Raw genomic sequence first — 22,979 nt, 5'->3', positions numbered from 1 at the left:
GTCGGCTCGTGCGACTGTGGGTGCTTGTGGGACAGAGATGGTGATGATGAGGAGGAAGGTGGGCGGTAAAGCTGAGGCCATCCAGTCATGTGGATTTGTCAATATGTGAGGTGTGGGGGTGAATCAATCCACTCCTAGGCTCCTTCACCTCCTATAACCCAGCATAGCACCAGATACTATAATAATAACTACCACAGATTAGTAATAACTACCACAGATTAGTAATAACTACCACAGATTAGTAATAACTATCACAGATTAGTAATAACTACCACATTATAGTAATAACTACCACATTATAGTAATAACTACCACATTATAGTAATAACTACCACATTATAGTAATAACTACCACATTATAGTAATAACTACCACATAACAGCAATAAATACCACATTATAGTATTAACTACCACACTATAGTAAAAACTGCCATATTATAGTAATAACTACCACAGATTATTAATAACTAACACACTATAGTAATAACTACCACATTATAGTAATAACTACCACAGATTATTAATAACTACCACGCTATAGTAATAACTACCACACTATAGTAAAAACTGCCACGTTATAGTAATAACTACCACTGGTTAGTAATAACTACCACATTATAGTAATAACTACCACATTATAGTAATAACTACCACATTATAGTAATAACTACCACGCTATAGTAATAATTACCACACTATAGTAAAAACTGCCACATTATAGTAATAACTACCACTGGTTAGTAATAACTACCACATTATAGTAATAACTACCACATTATAGTAATAACTACCACACTATAGTAATAACTACCACATTATAGTAATAACTACCACATTATAATATTAACTATCACATTATAGTAATAACTACCACATTATAGTAATAACTACCACCTTTTCCTATAAACTACCACATTATAGTAATAACTACCACCTTTTCCTATAAACTACCACATTATAGTAATAACTACCGCAGATTTGTAATAACTACCACAGATTAGTAATAACTACCACAGATTAGTAATAACTACCACAGATTAGTAATAACTACCACAGATTAGTAATAACTACCACAGATTAGTAATAACTACCACAGATTAGTAATAACTACCACACTATAGTAAAAACTGCAACATTATAGTAATAACTACCACATTATAGTAAAAACTACCACATTATAGTAAAAACTACCACCTTTTCCTATAAACTACCACATTATAGTAATAACTACCACATTATAGTAAAAACTACCACACTATAGTAATAACTACCACAGATTAGTAATAACTACCACAGATTAGTAATAACTACCACAGATTAGTAATAACTACCACAGATTAGTAATAACTACCACACTATAGTAAAAACTGCAACATTATAGTAATAACTACCACATTATAGTAAAAACTACCACATTATAGTAAAAACTACCACCTTTTCCTATAAACTACCACATTATAGTAATAACTACCATGCTATAGTAATAACTATCACCTTATACTATAAACTACCACATTATAGTAATAACTACCACACTATAGTAAAAACTGCCACGTTATAGTAATAACTACCACTGGTTAGTAATAACTACCACATTATAGTAATAACTACCACATTATAGTAATAACTACCACAGTATAATAACTACCACGCTATAGTAATAACTACCACAGTATAATAACTACCACGCTATAGTAATAACTACCACTGGTTAGTAATAACTACCACATTATAGTAATAACTACCACATTATAGTAATAACTATCACACTATAGTAATAACTACCACATTATAGTAATAACTACCACATTATAATATTAACTATCACATTATAGTAATAACTACCACATTATAGTAATAACTACCACCTTTTCCTATAAACTACCACATTATAGTAATAACTACCACCTTTTCCTATAAACTACCACATTATAGTAATAACTACCGCAGATTAGTAATAACTACCACAGATTAGTAATAACTACCACAGATTAGTAATAACTACCACATTATAGCAATAACTACCACATTATAGTAATAACTACCACACTATAGTAATAACTACGACAGTATAATAACTAGCACACTATAATAATAACTAGCACATTATAGTAATAACTACCACAGATTAGTAATAACTACCACCTTATACTATAAACTACCACATTATAGTAATAACTACCACAATTTATTTATTTACCTTTATTTAACCAGGTAGGCAAGTTGAGAACAAGTTCTCATTTACAATTGCGACCTGGCCAAGATAAAGCAAAGCAGTTCGACAGATACAACGACACAGAGTTACACATGGAGTAAAACAAACATACAGTCAATAATACAGTATAAACAAGTCTATATACAATGTGAGCAAATGAGGTGAGAAGGGAGGTAAAGGCAAAAAAGGCCATGGTGGCAAGGTAAATACAATATAGCAAGTAAAACACTGGAATGGTAGTTTTGCAATGGAAGAATGTGCAAAGTAGAAATAAAAATAATGGGGTGCAAAGGAGCAAAATAAATAAATAAATTAAATACAGTTGGGAAAGAGGTAGTTGTTTGGGCTAAATTATAGGTGGGCTATGTACAGGTGCAGTAATCTGTGAGCTGCTCTGACAGTTGGTGCTTAAAGCTAGTGAGGGAGATAAGTGTTTCCAGTTTCAGAGATTTTTGTAGTTCGTTCCAGTCATTGGCAGCAGAGAACTGGAAAGAGAGGCGGCCAAAGAAAGAATTGGTTTTGGGGGTGACTAGAGAGATATACCTGCTGGAGCATGTGCTACAGGTGGGAGATGCTATGGTGACCAGCGAGCTGAGATAAGGGGGGACTTTACCTAGCAGGGTCTTGTAGATGACATGGAGCCAGTGGGTTTGGCGACGAGTATGAAGCGAGGGCCAGCCAACGAGAGCGTACAGGTCGCAATGGTGGGTAGTATATGGGGCTTTGGTGACAAAACGGATTGCACTGTGATAGACTGCATCCAATTTGTTGAGTAGGTTATTGGAGGCTATTTTGTAAATGACATCGCCAAAGTCGAGGATTGGTAGGATGGTCAGTTTTACAAGGGTATGTTTGGCAGCATGAGTGAAGGATGCTTTGTTGCGAAATAGGAAGCCAATTCTAGATTTAACTTTGGATTGGAGATGTTTGATATGGGTCTGGAAGGAGAGTTTACAGTCTAACCAGACACCTAAGTATTTGTAGTTGTCCACGTATTCTAAGTCAGAGCCGTCCAGAGTAGTGATGTTGGACAGGCGGGTAGGTGCAGGTAGCGATCGGTTGAAGAGCATGCATTTAGTTTTACTTGTATTTAAGAGCAATTGGAGGCCACGGAAGGAGAGTTGTATGGCATTGAAGCTTGCCAATATAGTAAAAACAAACAATATAGTAATAACTACCACATTATAGTAATAACTACCACATTATAGTAATAACTACCACACTATAGTAAAAACTGCCACACTAGTAAAAACTGCCACACTATAGTAATAACTACCACATTATAGTAATAACTACCACATTATAGTAATAACTACCACATTATAGTAATAACTACCACATTATAGTAATAACTACCACATTATAGTAAAAACTGCCACACTATAGTAAAAACTGCCACATTATAGTAATAACTACCACATTATAGTAATAACTACCACATTATAGTAATAACTACCACATTATAGTAATAACTACCACATTATAGTAATCACTACCACACTATAGTATTAACTACCACATTATAGTAATAATTACCACATTATAGTATTAACTACCACCTTTTCCTATAAACTACCACATTATAGTAATAACTACCACCTTTTCCTATAAACTACCACAGTATAGTAATAACTACCACTGGTTAGTAGTAACTACCACCTTATACTATAAACTAACACAATATAGTAATAACTACCACATTATAATAATAACTACCACATTATAGTAATAACTACCACACTATAGTAATAACTACCACACTATAGTAATAACTACCACATTATAGTATTAACTACCACATTATAGTATTAACTACCACATTATAGTAATAACTACCACATTATAGTAATAACTACCACCTTTTCCTATAAACTACCACATTATAGTAATAACTACCACATTATAGTAATAACTACCACCTTTTCCTATAAACTACCACATTATAGTAATAACTACCGCAGATTAGTAATAACTACCGCAGATTAGTAATAACTACCGCAGATTAGTAATAACTACCGCATTATAGTAATAACTACCACATTATAGTAATAACTAACACATTATAGTAATAACTACCACCTTTTCCTATAAACTACCACATTATAGTAATAACTACCGCAGATTAGTAATAACTACCGCAGATTAGTAATAACTACCGCAGATTAGTAATAACTACCGCAGATTAGTAATAACTACCACAGATGAGTAATAACTACCACAGATTAGTAATAACTACCACAGATTAGTAATAACTACCTCAGATTAGTAATAACTACCACATTATGGCAATAACTACCACATTATTGCAATAACTACCACATTATAGTAATAACTACCACATTACAGTAATAACTACCACATTATAGTAATAACTACCACATTATAGTAATAACTACCACATTATAGTAATAACTACCACACCATAGTAATAACTACCACATTATAGTAATAACTACCACATTATAGTAATAACTACCACATTATTGCAATAACTACCACATTACAGTAATAACTACCACATTACAGTAATAACTACCACATTATAGTAATAACTACCACATTACAGTAATAACTACCACATTATAGTAATAACTACCACATTATAGTAATAACTACCACATTATAGTAATAACTACCACACCATAGTAATAACTACCGCATTATAGTAATAACTACCACACTATAGTAATAACTACGACAGTATAATAACTAGCACACTATAATAATAACTAGCACATTATAATATTAATTACCACAGATTAGTAATAACTACCACAGATTAGTAATAACTACCACGGATTAGTAATAACTACCACATTATAGTAATGACTACCACATTATAGTAATAACTACCACATTATAGTAATACCTTCCACAGTATAGTAATAACTACCACAGTATAGTAATAACTACCACAGTATAGTAATAACTACCACAGTATGGCAATAACTACCACATTATTGCAATAACTACCACATTATAGTAATAACTACCACATTACAGTAATAACTACCACATTATAGTAATAACTACCACATTATAGTAATAACTACCACACCATAATAATAACTACCACATTATAGTAATAACTACCACACTATAGTAATAACTACGACAGTATAATAACTAGCACACTATAATAATAACTAGCACATTATAGTATTAATTACCACAGATTAGTAATAAATACCACAGATTAGTAATAACTACCACAGATTAGTAATAACTACCACATTATAGTAATGACTACCACATTATAGTAATGACTACCACATTATAGTAATAACTACCACAGTATAGTAATAACTACCACAGTATAGTAATAACTACCACTGTATAGTAATAACTACCACTGGTTAGTAATAACTACCACACTATAGTAATAACTACCACATTATAGTAATAACTACCACAGTATGGCAATAACTACCACATTATTGCAATAACTACCACATTATAGTAATAACTACCACATTACAGTAATAACTACCACATTATAGTAATAACTATCACACCATAATAATAACTACCACATTATAGTAATAACTACCACACTATAGTAATAACTACGACAGTATAATAACTAGCACACTACAGTAATAACTACCACATTATAGTAATAACTACCACACTATAGTAATAACTACCATATTATAGTAATAACTACCACTGTATAGTAATAACTACCACTGGTTAGTAATAACTACCACACTATAGTAATAACTACCACATTATAGTAATAACTACCACACTATAGTAATAACTACCACACTATATTAATAACTACCACACTATAGTAAAAACTGCAACATTATAGTAATAACTACCACTGGTTAATAATAACTACCACCTTATACTATAAACTACCACATTATAGTAATAACTACCACATTATAGTAATAACTACCACATTACAGTAATAACTACCACATTATAGTAATAACTACCATATTATAGTAATAACTACCACACCATAGTAATAACTACCACACCATAGTAATAACTACCACATTATAGTAATAACTACCACATTATAGTAATAATTACCACAGTATAGTAATAACTACCACTGTATAGTAATAACTACCACAGTATAGTAATAACTACCACAGTATAGTAATAACTACCACTGTATAGTAATAACTACCACTGTATAGTAATAACTACCACTGGTTAGTAATGACTACCACACTATAGTTATAACTACCACATCATAGTAATAACTACCACACTATAGTAATAACTACCACACTATAGTAATAACTACCACACTATAGTAATAACTACCACACTATAGTAATAACTACCACTGGTTAATAATAACTACCACCTTATACTATAAAGTACCACACTATAGTAATAACTACCACAATATAGTAATAACTACCACACCATAGTAATAACTACCACATTATAGTAAAAACTACCACACTATAGTAATAACTACCACATTATAGTAATAACTACCACATTATAGTAATAACTACCACATTATAGTAATAACTACCACATTATAGTAATGACTACGACAGTATAACAACTAGCACACTATAATAATAACTAGCACATTATAGTATTAATTACCCCAGATTAGTAATTACTACCACAGATTAGTAATAACTACCACAGATTAGTAATAACTACCACATTATAGTAATGACTACCACATTATAGTAATGACTACCACATTATAGTAATGACTTCCACATTATAGTAATAACTACCACATTATAGTAATAACTACCCCTGTATAGTAATAACTACCACTGGTTAGTAATAACTACCACACTATAGTAATAACTACCACATTATAGTAATAACTACCACATTATAGTAATAACTACCACACTATAGTAAAAACTGCCACATTATAGTAATAACTACCACATTATAGTAATAACTACCACATTATAGTAATAACTACCACATCATAGTAATAACTACCACATTATAGTAAAAACTGCCACATTATAGTAATAACTACCACATTATAGTAATAACTACCACATTATAGTAATAACTACCCCAGATTAGTAATAACTACTACAGATTAGTAATAACTACCACAGATTAGTAATAACTACCACATTATAGTAATAACTACCACATTATAGTAATAACTACCACAGATTAGTAATAACTACCACATTATGGCAATAACTACCACATTATGACAATAACTACCACATTATGGCAATAACTACCACATTACAGCAATAACTACCACATTATAGTAATAACTACCACATTATAGTAATAACTACCACATTATAGTAATAACTACGACAGTATAATAACTAGCACACTATAACAATAACTAGCACATTATAGTATTAATTACCCCAGATTAGTAATAACTACCACAGATTAGTAATAACTATCACATTATAGTAATGACTACCACAGTATAGTAATAACTACCACATTATAGTAATACCTTCCACAGTATAGTAATACCTACCACAGTATAGTAATAACTACCACTGTATAGTAATAACTGCCACATTATAGTAATCACTACCACACTATAGTAATCACAACCACATTATAGTAATAACTACCACTGTATAGTAACAACTACCACATTATAGTAATAACTACCACTGTATAGTAACAACTACCACATTATAGTAATAACTACCACATTATAGTAATAACTACCACATTATAGTAATAACTACCACCTTTTCCTATAAACTACCACATTATACTAATAACTACCCCAAATTAGTAATAACTACCACAGATTAGTAATAACTACCACATTATAGTAATGAGTACCACATTATAGTAATAACTACCACATTATAGTAATAACTACCACATTATAGTAATACCTTCCACAGTATAGTAATACCTACCACAGTATAATAATAACTACCACTGTATAGTAATAACTACCACTGTATAGTAATCACTACCACATTATAGTAATCACTACCACATTATAGTAATCACTACCACACTATAGTAATCACTACCACATTATAGTAATCACTACCACGCTATAGTAATCACTACCACACTATAGTAATCACTACCACATTATAGTAATCACTACCACACTATAGTAATAACTACCACATTATAGTAATCACTACTACGCTATACTAATCACTACCACACTACCACATTCCAGCACAGCAGCAGAGACTAATGTGATTACTACCACATTCCACCTCAAGTGAAGTTGAAAACAAGTGCTGCAGGGAATTATTTTGGTTCTCCAACACCACCCACCTCTCCTATCCACTGGTTACTGGAGAGGGAGAGAGATTTTCACACATTAGTGTGAGAGAAGTAGACACAGAGGTAGAGAGGATGTGATAGTACTCAACTCCATTTACTCTGCACTCTTTTCCTATGCCCCTCCGGCCAGATGGTGAGAGTGAGTCAATCAGACAGTAAGCCAGGGGGTCTTCGTCCAATCAGACAGGCAGCCAGTGGGTCTTTGTCCACCCCACTGACTCTTACTATTACCTGCCTGACATTCACCTACACAAAAACACTCAACAAAAACTGACATGTTTATGTGAACAGTCTGGACAACGCAACACTTCTATAACAACAGTCTGGACAACGCAACACTTCTATAACAACAGTCTGGACAACGCAACACTTCTATAACAACAGTCTGGACAATGCAACACTTCTATAACAACAGTCTGGACAATGCAACACTTCTATAACAACAGTCTGGACAACGCAACACTTCTATAACAACAGTCTGGACAATGCAACACTTCTATAACAACAGTCTGGACAATGCAACACTTCTATAACAACAGTCTGGACAACGCAACACTTCTATAACAACAGTCTGGACAACGCAACACTTCTATAACAATGTCTGGACAACGCAACACTTCTATAACAATGTCTGGACAACGCAACACTTCTATAACAACAGTCTGGACAACACAACACTTCTATAACAATGTCTGGACAACGCAACACTTCTATAACAATGTCTGGACAATGCAACACTTCTATAACAACAGTCTGGACAACGCAACACTTCTATAACAACAGTCTGGACAATGCAACACTTCTATAACAACAGTCTGGACAACGCAACACTTCTATAACAACAGTCTGGACAACGCAACACTTCTATAACAACAGTCTGGACAACGCAACACTTCTATAACAACAGTCTGGACAACGCAACACTTCTATAACAACAGTCTGGACAACGCAACACTTCTATAACAACAGTCTGGACAACGCAACACTTCTATAACAACAGTCTGGACAATGCAACACTTCTATAACAACAGTCTGGACAACGCAACACTTCTATAACAACAGTCTGGACAACGCAACACTTCTATAACAATGTCTGGACAACGCAACACTTTTATAACAATGTCTGGACAACGCAACACTTCTATAACAATGTCTGGACAACGCAACACTTCTATAACAACAGTCTGGACAACGCAACACTTCTATAACAACAGTCTGGACAACGCAACACTTCTATAACAATGTCTGGACAACGCAACACTTCTATAACAATGTCTGGACAACGCAACACTTCTATAACAATGTCTGGACAACGCAACACTTCTATAACAATGTCTGGACAACGCAACACTTCTATAACAATGTCTTGACAACGCAACACTTCTATAACAATGTCTGGACAACGCAACACTTCTATAACAATGTCTGGACAACGCAACACTTCTATAACAATGTCTGGACAACGCAACACTTTTATAACAATGTCTGGACAACGCAACACTTCTATAACAATGTCTGGACAACGCAACACTTCTATAACAACAGTCTGGACAACGCAACACTTCTATAACAACAGTCTGGACAACGCAACACTTCTATAACAATGTCTGGACAACGCAACACTTCTATAACAATGTCTGGACAACGCAACACTTCTATAACAATGTCTGGACAACGCAACACTTCTATAACAATGTCTGGACAACACAACACTTTTATAACAATGTCTGGACAACGCAACACTTCTATAACAATGTCTGGACAACGCAACACTTCTATAACAATGTCTGGACAACGCAACACTTTTATTACAATGTCTGGACAACGCAACACTTCTATAACAATGTCTGGACAACGCAACACTTCTATAACAACAGTCTGGACAACGCAACACTTCTATAACAACAGTCTGGACAACGCAACACTTCTATAACAATGTCTGGACAACGCAACACTTCTATAACAATGTCTGGACAACGCAACACTTCTATAACAATGTCTGGACAACGCAACACTTCTATAACAATGTCTGGACAACGCAACACTTCTATAACAATGTCTTGACAACGCAACACTTCTATAACAATGTCTGGACAACGCAACACTTCTATAACAATGTCTGGACAACGCAACACTTCTATAACAATGTCTGGACAACGCAACACTTCTATAACAATGTCTGGACAACGCAACACTTCTATAACAACAGTCTGGACAACGCAACACTTCTATAACAATGTCTGGACAACGCAACACTTCTATAACAATGTCTGGACAACGCAACACTTCTATAACAATGTCTGGACAACGCAACACTTCTATAACAATGTCTGGACAACGCAACACTTCTATAACAATGTCTGGACAACGCAACACTTCTATAACAATGTCTGGACAATGCAACACTTCTATAACAATGTCTGGACAACGCAACACTTCTATAACAATGTCTGGACAACGCAACACTTCTATAACAATGTCTGGACAACGCAACACTTCTATAACAACAGTCTGGACAACGCAACACTTCTATAACAACAGTCTGGACAACGCAACACTTCTATAACAATGTCTGGACAACGCAACACTTCTATAACAATGTCTGGACAACGCAACACTTCTATAACAACAGTCTGGACAACGCAACACTTCTATAACAATGTCTGGACAACGCAACACTTCTATAACAATGTCTGGACAACACAACACTTCTATAACAATGTCTGGACAACGCAACACTTCTATAACAATGTCTTGACAACGCAACACTTCTATAACAATGTCTGGACAACGCAACACTTCTATAACAATGTCTGGACAACGCAACACTTCTATAACAATGTCTGGACAACGCAACACTTCTATAACAATGTCTGGACAACGCAACACTTCTATAACAATGTCTGGACAACGCAACACTTCTATAACAATGTCTGGACAACGCAACACTTCTATAACAATGTCTGGACAACGCAACACTTCTATAACAATGTCTGGACAACGCAACACTTCTATAACAACAGTCTGGACAACGCAACACTTCTATAACAATGTCTGGACAACGCAACACTTCTATAACAATGTCTGGACAACGCAACACTTCTATAACAATGTCTGGACAATGCAACACTTCTATAACAATGTCTGGACAACGCAACACTTCTATAACAATGTCTGGACAATGCAACACTTCTATAACAATGTCTGGACAATGCAACACTTCTATAACAATGTCTGGACAACGCAACACTTCTATAACAATGTCTGGACAACGCAACACTTCTATAACAACAGTCTGGACAACGCAACACTTCTATAACAACAGTCTGGACAACGCAACACTTCAATAACAATGTCTGGACAACGCAACACTTCTATAACAACAGTCTGGACAATGCAACACTTCTATAACAACAGTCTGGACAACGCAACACTTCTATAACAATGTCTGGACAACGCAACACTTCTATAACAATGTCTGGACAACACAACACTTCTATAACAATGTCTGGACAACGCAACACTTCTATAACAATGTCTGGACAACGCAACACTTCTATAACAATGTCTGGACAACGCAACACTTCTATAACAACAGTCTGGACAACGCAACACTTCTATAACAATGTCTGGACAACGCAACACTTCAACTGTAAAACATAAATTAATATCCCGGGCCTTTATTTGCTTCAATCACACTGAACATAACCAGAGCTTATTAGAGACAGCCTTCTATTTGAGCCACGCCTCTGTTTCCTTAATGCACACAGCTTTTGCTTAATCAATTGTTGAAAAGACAACCACACTGTTTATTGTGACCAGTGTAAACATAATAACAAATCCATCACAGATCAGACTTGTAAATACTACGGTAGGCTTGCGATCATGCACCCGCTGATTTTGCGCTTCAGCACCATTCTCCCACTCATAGAGCCCCATGGTGGAGGTATAATAATAGCCATAACATCTAGCGATCAAACAAGGTAATGGTTCCATTCGTTTTTCCATCAATTATTTTTTCCATAGGGGATTTTGATTTGATAACCATGCAAGTCTCTCGGACAAGGTGCCTTATTATTTATTTATTTTTTAGTAATTTTTACCCCCTTTTTCTCCCCAATTCCGTGATTACTATCTTGTCTCATCGCTGCAACTCACCAACGTGCTCGGTAGAGGCGAATGTCGAGTCATGGGTCCTCCGGATCATGACCGGTCAAACCGCACTTCTTAACACCCGCGCGCTTAACCCGGCAGGCGCCCGGGCCAACCACAAGGAGTCGCTAGAGCGAGATGAGCCAAGAGGTTGTAGTGACACTGCAACACTGCGATGCAGTGCCTTAGACCGCTGTGCCACTTGGGAGGCCCGGACAAGGCGACTTTTGTTTATATATTCGTCTCTATTCACTCTGAGTCAAAAATGCTACTTAGCATCAAAGTAGACATGCAAAACTACAAATCCCTGCAAACTAATTTCTAGCTGACACCTTTGCTAACAGGTATGGTGTCAATTTTAAACTTGCACAAGACAGTTAACACAATTGTAAATGTAAAGAATTGTAGCCAATTTATTCATTACTACATTAAGCTAACATTAGTTAATCCGGTGATTCTTACCTTCTTATCTCATCCAGATCATCAGGGCATTTGTAGTTCCACATTAGCAGCTAATTAGCATTTCATTTTAGGGGGTAAATACAGGCAAATATATTGATAAAATTCACCTTGTCCTAGAGATATTAACACGGTTATCAAAAGTCATGCCAGGGTAGCTTACATGAAACACAGCCCTTATTGTAAGTGTTTCTAAAGTCCCCTATAGGAAAAATGAATGGTGCAAAAACAATTGGAACCATTTCCCTGTTTGACAGCTAGGTTTTATGGGTATTATGAATCATACTGTGATACTCTACTGCGCATTGTATTATTGTAGTTGCATCGATATCACAGAACATAGACTTCAGTATTCAATGTTTGACCATGTCAAACCAGACTGCTGTCTCATATAATGATGTTGCTCTTCTTTATCTTCTTTATGGTGTTCACTGATTACAATTTATTTAGACCTGCCGTTTATTTGAAATATAAGTTTATTTGCTGAAATCTGTGCTAATGCCCAGCTATTAAAAGGGACATTTGAGATTTTGAAGTTTTACAGTATGTGAAAATTCTCGACAAAACACAACACTTCTATATCAACAGTCTAGACAACACAACATTTCTGTCACTTAGACAGAAAATCTGAATTTTTGTTTTATGCCTATCCCAAACCTTAACCCTTACCTTAACCATTCAGAGTTAATGCCCTTACCTTAAGAATTCAGATTTAATGCCTAAACTTAAAACCAACCTTAAAAATGTGAAGTTTATGCCTAAACTTAACCTTAAACTCTTTGAAATTGGACATTTAGAACAACTTTGAAATCTGACTTTTGAGAAACTTGGATGAACGTCTAATTGTGATGTAAGAACGTGTAGGTCTAGACAACATAATGTCTGACAATGGAGCTCAGTTTAGTGTAACGGTACTCAAATAGTGTAATGCTATAACTACAGAAAACCAGAAGACAGAAGAAAGTCTCTCTCTTACACACACACACACACACACACACACACACACACATCATACACATACGCACGCACGCAAGCACACACACCTACACCTACTCACATACAGTAGCCACAGAAGCTGAGGATTCATCCTGTGGTGTGTTGCTCTATGCAGGTGTGCTGAGGATGTGACTGATGGATCCCAGTACTTTGTGCTGTTGATGATCACAGACGGAGTCATCTCAGACATGGTGCAGACCAAGGAGGCTGTGGTCAATGTGAGTGCTTATCGTGTGTGTGTGTGGGGGGGGGCACATGTACCTCACACATCACCTTTGTGTGTTATCCCCTTTCTCACAGGCTGCCGCTCTGCCCATGTCTATCATCATAGTGGGAGTAGGCCCTGCTGAGTTTGACGGTAAGTGGGTGTGTGTGCGCATGTACATCCGGCATGTGTGTGTGCGCACGCCCAAAGTACCTAGCTCCACTGTCAAAAAAGCCATTCAAGGTTCACAGCTTCTGATCAGAGGCTTCACAGCCTGTGAAGTGCACTAAGGATCAGCAGGGTAGGTGACAAAACAACACTTACTGCAATCTCCTTCCCAAAGGTTTTAGGAACTGGTGAATCCCCTCCTCGCTCTCCCCCTGCCTTGGAGATACAGCGAGGATGCCCATCCCTCCTCCTGTAGAGCTGGGCTTTTGCTCTGGATCTGTTATACTCTTCTAACACACCTGATTTGATCCTGACGAGCAGCATGAGTCTTATAGCAGGTTTGGAACAAAATCCTGCACGCCCAAGGTGCATTGGGCGGAGTAAAACTGACGTTATTAGTAGCTGTCCAGGAAGAGGGGGGTGTTCATTCCTTCTTCCCATCCCAAATAATCATTAGCATTGCATTAGCCTCATTGGTAACAGGTCGTGACTCCTGTGTCATGTCTCTCAGTGGATGGGAACTCAGAGTGAGTGACTCCTGGATCGTATTCCGTAGGGCAGGCCATGGAAAACGTTTTAAAATTTCTTGCAATCGAATACGAAATGAGCAATTTCCATGTCGTCCCTCCTTGTTTCAGTCCATTTCTTCCGTATGGTGCCTAATGAACACGCGCCCGATGGGTTAGACTTTGGCTCTGTTACCTTGGTCACCTGGCTTTAGCTCAGAAGGCTAATGGCATAGAAGAATAATATTACAATGTAAACAATCCATTCACTCACATTGTTTACTCGTGGTACCATTGTTTACTCGTGGTACCATTTTGTTTTGCTAACAGTAATATGCAGCAGGAGATAATTCTGTTGGGGTGATATCCTTCTCTACCTACCATGCTCATTTTTATCCCTGGGTAATGATGACAACGCAGCAAGTGCACAACGGCCTGGCCAAGGGAAATCCTGAAATGGCACTCCGTAGAATGGGATTGTGGATGCCTCCCTTTTTCCTGTGGTCAAAAGTAGTGGACTAAATAGGTAATAGGGTGCAATTTGAAATTAAGCTTGTTTCTTCCTAGCAAAGTGAGAAAGAGTTGAGTTGGACAGCTGAGATCTTCAGAGAAGCAACACAAAGCGGAGACTCTCGCAAAGTAAACATGCCAAATATTCCAAAAGCTAATTGGCTAAGTGATTTTAATTATTAAAAAACTACTGGCGGTAGTTGGGGAAGGGAAAAGGAGAAGGGAAATGAGTCATGCCTAACGACAAGGGAGATAGATCTCTGAGGGACCTATTAGACACTACACAGGGCTGTACGAGGGATCAGGGGTGGCTGCCGTAGTTGTGCGTGTGCGTGCGTGACAGAAAAGGGAGAGAGAGAGTTGGGGAATGTGTATTTAAAAGCGTATAAATTAAACCGCTAGAGTTTAATGTGTGGTGGGTTGACTGCTTGCTCCAGTGTGTGGTGGGTTGACTGCTTGCTCCAGAGTGTGTGGTGGGTTGACTGCTTGCTCCAGAGTGTGTGGTGAGTTGACTGCTTGCTCCAGAGTGTGTGGTGGGTTGACTACTTGCTCCAGAGTGTGTGGTGGGTTGACTGCTTGCTCCAGAGTGTGTGGTGAGTTGACTGCTTGCTCCAGAGTGTGTGGTGGGTTGACTGCTTACTCCAGAGTGTGTGGTGGGTTGACTGCTTACTCCAGAGTGTGTGGTGGGTTGACTGCTTACTCCAGAATGTGTGGTGGGTTGACTGCTTACTCCAGAGTGTGTGGTGGGTTGACTGCTTACTCCAGAGTGTGTGGTGGGTTGACTGCTTACTCCAGAGTGTGTGGTGGGTTGACTGCTTACTCCAGAGTGTGTGGTGGGTTGACTGCTTGCTCCAGAGTGTGTGGTGGGTTGACTGCTTACTCCAGAGTGTGTGGTGGGTTGACTGCTTGCTCCAGAGTGTGTGGTGGGTTGACTGCTTGCTCCAGAGTGTGTGGTGGATTGACTGCTTACTTCAGAGTGTGTGGTGGGTTGACTGCTTGCTCCAGAGTGTGTGGTGGGTTGACTGCTTGCTCCAGAGTGTGTGGTGGGTTGACTGCTTGCTCCAGAGTGTGTGGTGGGTTGACTGCTTACTCCAGAGTGTGTGGTGGGTTGACTGCTTACTCCAGAGTGTGTGGTGAGTTGACTGCTTGCTCCAGAGTGTGTGGTGGGTTGACTGCTTGCTCCAGAGTGTGTGGTGGGTTGACTGCTTACTCCAGAGTGTGTGGTGGGTTGACTGCTTGCTCCAGAGTGTGTGGTGGGTTGACTGCTTGCTCCAGAGTGTGTGGTTGGTTGACTGCTTGCTCCAGAGTGTGTGGTAGGTTGACTGCTTGCTTCAGAGTGAGTGGTGGGTTGACTGCTTACTCCAGAGTGTGTGGTGGGTTGACTGCTTACTCCAGAGTGTGTGGTGGGTTGACTGCTTACTCCAGAGTGTGTGGTGGGTTGACTGCTTACTCCAGAGTGTGTGGTGGGTTGACTGCTTGCTCCAGAGTGTGTGGTGGGTTGACTGCTTGCTCCAGAGTGTGTGGTGTGTTGACTGCTTGCTCCAGAGTGTGTGGTGGGTTGACTGCTTACTCCAGAGTGTGTGGTGGGTTGACTGCTTGCTCCAGAGTGTGTGGTGGGTTGACTGCTTGCTCCAGAGTGTGTGGTGGGTTGACTGCTTGCTCCAGAGTGTGTGGTGGGTTGACTGCTTGCTCCAGATTGTGTGGTGGGTTGACTGCTTGCTCCAGAGTGTGTGGTGGGTTGACTGCTTGCTCCAGAGTGTGTGGTGGGTTGACTGGTTGCTCCAGAGTGTGTGGTGGGTTGACTGCTTACTCCAGAGTGTGTGGTGGGTTGACTGCTTGCTTCAGAGTGTGTGGTGGGTTGACTGCTTGCTTCAGAGTGTGTGGTGGGTTGACTGCTTACTCCAGAGTGTGTGGTGGGTTGACTGCTTACTCCAGAGTGTGTGGTGGGTTGACTGCTTACTCCAGAGTGTGTGGTGGGTTGACTGCTTACTCCAGAGTGTGTGGTGGGTTGACTGCTTATTCCAGAGTGTGTGGTGGGTTGACTGCTTACTCCAGAGTGTGTGGTGGGTTGACTGCTTGCTCCAGAGTGTGTGGTGGGTTGACTGCTTACTCCAGAGTGTGTGGTGGGTTGACTGCTTACTCCAGAGTGTGTGGTGGGTTGACTGCTTGCTCCAGAGTGTGTGATGGTTGGAGAATGTTCCTAACTTTAGGTTTAAATGTTCTATAGGAAGAGGGGTATTTGATTCATCTACACTTTCATATCATCCTTTAGCTCAGTCAGAAGGAAGCTGGGGAACTCTCTCTCCACAGGGAGCCTATGCAAACAGACTGTCTCACACACACACACACACACACACACACACTTGAACATTCCCAGACAAAAATGCTCTTTGCTACGCAGCTATTTTTTTTTGTCTATTTTAAATGAAAACAGAAAGGAAATTAATTGTTACACAGAAATTATTGTATTTTGAGATAAATACGGCTGCATTGGACCTTGAAGCACCATCTTCTCTTCTCTCTCTTCTGCTATTACCATCCTCCCCTCTCTTACGCTCTCTTTCTCTGTAAATCTTTCCGTCACACTATTCCTCTCTCCAAATCCCCCACATGTTTTGATGAAGCTGTTTTTCTGTGGGTGTCTGTGTGTGTGTCTGTACGTGTGTGTGTGTCTGAGGGTGTTTGTGTGTGTATGTGCATGCGTGCGGTGAACGTGTGTGCATCATCAGTGTGTACTAAGCACCCCTGTGCCTGAAGGTACACGCACACACACACACACACACACACACACACACACACACACACACACACCTGTGTGTGTCATGTGTGTGACATTCATAGGGAACAGAAGGCGGAGTGTGTGTGAGAGTGCATGTGTGTATACACCCCTCTGTCTGTATGTGTGTGTGCGTGTGTGACGTTCAAAGGAGCAGGAGGCTCTGTATAAGTCCCTGTGACTCAGGGGATGCCCCCCACATGTCCGGGTTTACCCAAGGCACCTGGCCCCCTTCCCTGCCCTCCTGCTGTCCCTTCACCCCCTCTCTTCCTCTGCACTACTATATTCTGCCTACAGCCATCTGTCATCTCTGTAGTGCCATTTATAATATCCCCAGTCAGTCCTCTTCAAACATGCCGCATGATCTCGTCCCAATAGGTATAACTTGCTCCCTTTCCTTCATGACCGCTGATGGGTTAAAGCACTGGATAGGTCTCCAGCCCATTCCCATTCCTCAATACCAAAACAGATTTCAGTATCCATGGTGTAGTCCAAGGTTATTCAACTCTGACCCTACAAGGTCCGGAGCCTGCTGGTTTTGTGTTCTACCTGATAATTAATTGCACACACCTGGTGTCCCAGGTCTGAATCAGTCCCTTATTAGAGGGGAACCATGAAAAAATGCAATGGAACTGGCTTTGAGGTCCAGAGTTGAGTTAAAATCAAATTTTATTGGTCAAATACACACGGTTAGCAGATGTTAATGCAAGTGGGGCGAAATGCTTGTGCTTCTAATTCCGTCAGTGTAGTAATATCTAACAATTCCCCAACAACTACCTAAAACACACAAGGGGTAAATGAGACTATGTACATATACAGTGCTTTGTGAAAGTATTCGGCCCCCTTGAACTTTGCGACATTTTGCCACATTTCAGGCTTCAAACATAAAGATATAAAACTGTATTTTTTTGTGAAGAATCAACAACAAGTGGGACACAATCATGAAGTGGAACGACATTTATTGGATATTTCAAACTTTTTTAACAAATCAAAAACTGAAAAATTGGGCGTGCAAAATTATTCAGCCCCTTTACTTTCAGTGCAGCAAACTCTCTCCAGAAGTTCAGTGAGGATCTCTGAATGATCCAATGTTGACCTAAATGACTAATGATGATAAATACAATCCACCTATGTGTAATCAAGTCTCCGTATAAATGCACCTGCACTGTGATAGTCTCAGAGGTCCGTTAAAAGCGCAGAGAGCATCATGAAGAACAAGGAACACACCAGGCAGGTCCGAGATACTGTTGTGAAGAAGTTTAAAGCCGGATTTGGATACAAAAAGATTTCCCAAGCTTTAAACATCCCAAGGAGCACTGTGCAAACAATAATATTGAAATGGAAGGAGTATCAGACCACTGAAAATCTACCAAGACCTGGCCATCCCTCTAAACTTTCAGCTCATACAAGGAGAAGACTGATCAGAGATGCAGCCAAGAGGCCCATGATCACTCTGGATGAACTGCAGAGATCTACAGCTGAGGTGGGAGGCTCTGTCCATAGGACAACAATCAGTCGTATATTGCACAAATCTGGCCTTTATGGAAGAGTGGCAAGAAGAAAGACATTTCTTAAAGATATCCATAAAAAGTGTTGTTCAAAGTTTGCCACAAGCCACCTGGGAGACACACCAAACATGTGGAAGAAGGTGCTCTGGTCAGATGAAACCAAAATTGAACTTTTTGGCAACAATGCAAAACGTTATGTTTGACGTAAAAGCAACACAGCTCATCACCCTGAACACACCATCCCCACTGTCAAACATGGTGGTGGCAGCATCATGATTTGGGCCTGCTTTTCTTCAGCAGGGACAGGGAAGATGGTTAAAATTGATGGGAAGATGGATGGAGCCAAATACAGGACCATTCTGGAAGAAAACCTGATGGAGTCTGCAAAAGACCTGAGACTGGGATGGAGATTTGTCTTCCAACAAGACAATGATCCAAAACATAAAGCAAAATCTACAATGGAATGGTTCAAAAATAAACATATCCAGGTGTTAGAATAGCCAAGTCAAAGTCCAGACCTGAATCCAATCGAGAATCTGTGGAAAGAACTGAAAACTGCTGTTCACAAATGCGCTCCATCCAACCTCACTGAGCTTGAGCTGTTTTGCAAGGAGGAATGGGAAAAAATGTCAGTCTCTCGATGTGCAAAACTGATAGAGACATACCCCAAGCGACTTACAGCTGTAATCGCAGCAAAAGGTGGCGCTACAAAGTATTAACTTAAGGGGGCTGAATAATTTTGCACGCCCAATTTTTCAGTTTTTGATTTGTTAAAAAAGTTTGAAATATCCAATAAATGTCGTTCCACTTCATGATTGTGTCCCACTTGTTGTTGATTCTTCACAAAAAAATACAGTTTTATATCTTTATGTTTGAAGCCTGAAATGTGTCAAAAGGTCGCAAAGTTCAAGGGGGCCGAATACTTTCGCAAGGCACTGTAAGTTTATGGATGAGTGATGGCCGAGCGGCATAGGCAAGGTGCAGTAGATGGTATAAAATACAGTATATACATGCGATATGAGTAATGTAAGATATGTAAACATTTTTAAAGTGCCATTATTTAAAGTGACTAGTCCATTTATTATAGTGTCCAGTGGTTGGGTCTCAATGTGGGAAGCAGCCTCTCTGAGTTAGTGGTTGCTGTTTATGTGTCTGATGGCCTTGAGATAGAAGCTGTTTCTCAATCTCTCGGTCCCAGCTTTGATGCACCTGTACTGACCTAGCCTTCTGGATGATAGCGGTGTGAACAGGCAGTGGCTCGGGTGGTTATTGTCCTTGATGATCACCCTCTGGAGAGCCTTGCGGTTGAGGGCAGTGCAGTTGCCCTACCAGGCTGTGTTACAGCCCGACAGGATGCTCTCGATTGTGCACCTGTAAAGGTTTGTCAGGGTTTTGGGTGACAAGCCAAATTTCTTCAGCCTCCTGAGGTTGAAGAGGTGCTGTTTCGCCTTCTTCACCACACTGTCTGTGTGGGTGGACCATTTCAGTTTGTCCGTGATGTGTATGCCGAGGAAGTTAAAACTTTCCACCTTGTCCACTGCTGTCCCTTCGATGTGGATAGGGGGATGCTCCCTCTGAAGTCCACGATCATCTCCTTTTTCTTGTTGACGTTGAGTGAGAGGTTGTTTTCCTGACACCACACTCCATGTGTCCTCACCTCCTCCCTGTAGGCTGTCTTGTCGTTGTTGGTGATCAAGCTCACTAATGTTGTGTCGTCTGTAAACTTGTTGATTGAGTTGGAGGCGTGCATGGCCACGCGGTTGTGGGTGAACAGGGAGTACAGGAGAGGGCTGAGTACACACCCTTGTGGGGACCCAGTGTTGACGGTCAGCGAAGTGGAGATGTTGTTTCCTATCTTCCCCACCTGGGGGGCGGCCCGTCAAAGTCCAGGACCCAGTTGCACAGGGCGGGGTTGAGACCCAGGGCCTCCAGCTTGATGATGAGCTTGGGGGGTACTATGGCGTTGAATGCTGAGCTGTAGTTAATGAACAGAATTCTTTCATAGGTATTTTTTTTTTGTCCAGATGGGATAGGGCAGCGTGCAGTGTGAGATGATAGCGTCATCTGTGGACCTGTTGGGAAGGTATGCAAACTGAGGTGGGTCTAGGGTGGCCGGGAAGGGGGCGGTGGTGTTATAGGGGTTTAGACTATTAGACATTTTACGGAATCCATATTAGGAAGTTATAAGTTCTCAGACAAGACTTCCTAATATAGATGCCTTAGATATTATTAAAGGGGTAGTACAGTTAAAAACGTGATTGTCCTGTTTAAAATATGAAATAAATATATTTCCATAATACTATGAAATTGGGAGCCTGTTCAGGTGGGATGGAGTTTTTTTTTCCCCAGATCATGCTGTCACAATCTGATCTGATTGTAATAAACCAATGACAGTTATTCTGTGGAAGGGGGTGGGCTCTCGACCATCCTATCAGCCAATCAGGGTTGTGTATCTTCAAATTTCTTTCCTAATGCCCACATGGTCAGACTGAGCATTTCAAGGGCAAAAGGAGGTTCAGGGTAATAAATGATCTGAAATGTATTTGAGTTATTTTCATTAAATAAACACACACAGTGATTTATTAGACATGCAGTGATGATTTTAAAAACATGTAATAAAAAGTATACATTGTGGCTTTAGAATCAGTCCTAATAATGGTAGTTTGAAGTCTGAGGATCATTTTTTTTAAATATGTTTTCTGTGGGGTTTACTTAGAGGATTATGTCTTTCATCATTCTGTCTAACAATTGGAGCTATGTGTCGTTATCTCTGTCTGACTCTACCTCTGTCTCTAACTCTGATTCCATCTCTCTTCCTATTGCTGTCCCATTTCTCTACCTCTGTCTCTAACTCTGACTTTCTCGGTCTCTGACTCTTTCTGTCACTGACTCTCTCTCTCTCTCTGACTCTCTCTGACTCTTTCTCTCTCTCTGACTCTGTCTCTGATTCTCTGTCTCTTTCTGCCTCTGCTTCTCTCTGGATCTCTCTGACTGTCTGTCTTTCTCTCGGACTCTCTCTGTCTCTGACCCTCTGTCTCTCTCACTCTGTTTCTGACTCTCTCTTTCTCTGACTATCTGTCTCTACCTCTGCCTCTCCCTGACTCTGTATGTCTCTCCCTCTCTATCTCTCTCTTTTTCTCTCTCTCTCTTTTTCTCTGTCTGTCTGTCTGTCTGTCTGTCTGTCTGTCTGTCTGTCTGTCTGTCTGTCTGTCTGTCTGTCTGTCTGTCTCTGAC

General features: G+C 39.3%; 1 protein-coding gene across 3 annotated transcripts in view; it reads left to right on the top strand.

The window, feature by feature from the left end:
- The window catches only part of LOC110528512 (copine-9), a 137,961-nt gene that overhangs the window by 111,110 nt on the left and 3,872 nt on the right, over positions 1–22,979 (top strand). For all 3 annotated transcript variants that reach the window (XM_036984090.1, XM_036984091.1, XM_036984092.1), the window contains 2 exons: positions 14,188–14,290; positions 14,373–14,430. In XM_036984090.1, coding sequence (XP_036839985.1) covers positions 14,188–14,290; positions 14,373–14,430 — 161 coding nt within the window. The remainder of the gene's footprint in view (positions 1–14,187; positions 14,291–14,372; positions 14,431–22,979) is intronic.

This window comes from Oncorhynchus mykiss, chromosome 7, assembly GCF_013265735.2.
Source record: "Oncorhynchus mykiss isolate Arlee chromosome 7, USDA_OmykA_1.1, whole genome shotgun sequence".
NCBI lineage: Eukaryota > Metazoa > Chordata > Actinopteri > Salmoniformes > Salmonidae > Oncorhynchus > Oncorhynchus mykiss.
The sequence above is the reverse complement of the archived record's forward strand: the minus strand, read 5'-3'. Positions and strand labels throughout refer to the sequence as shown.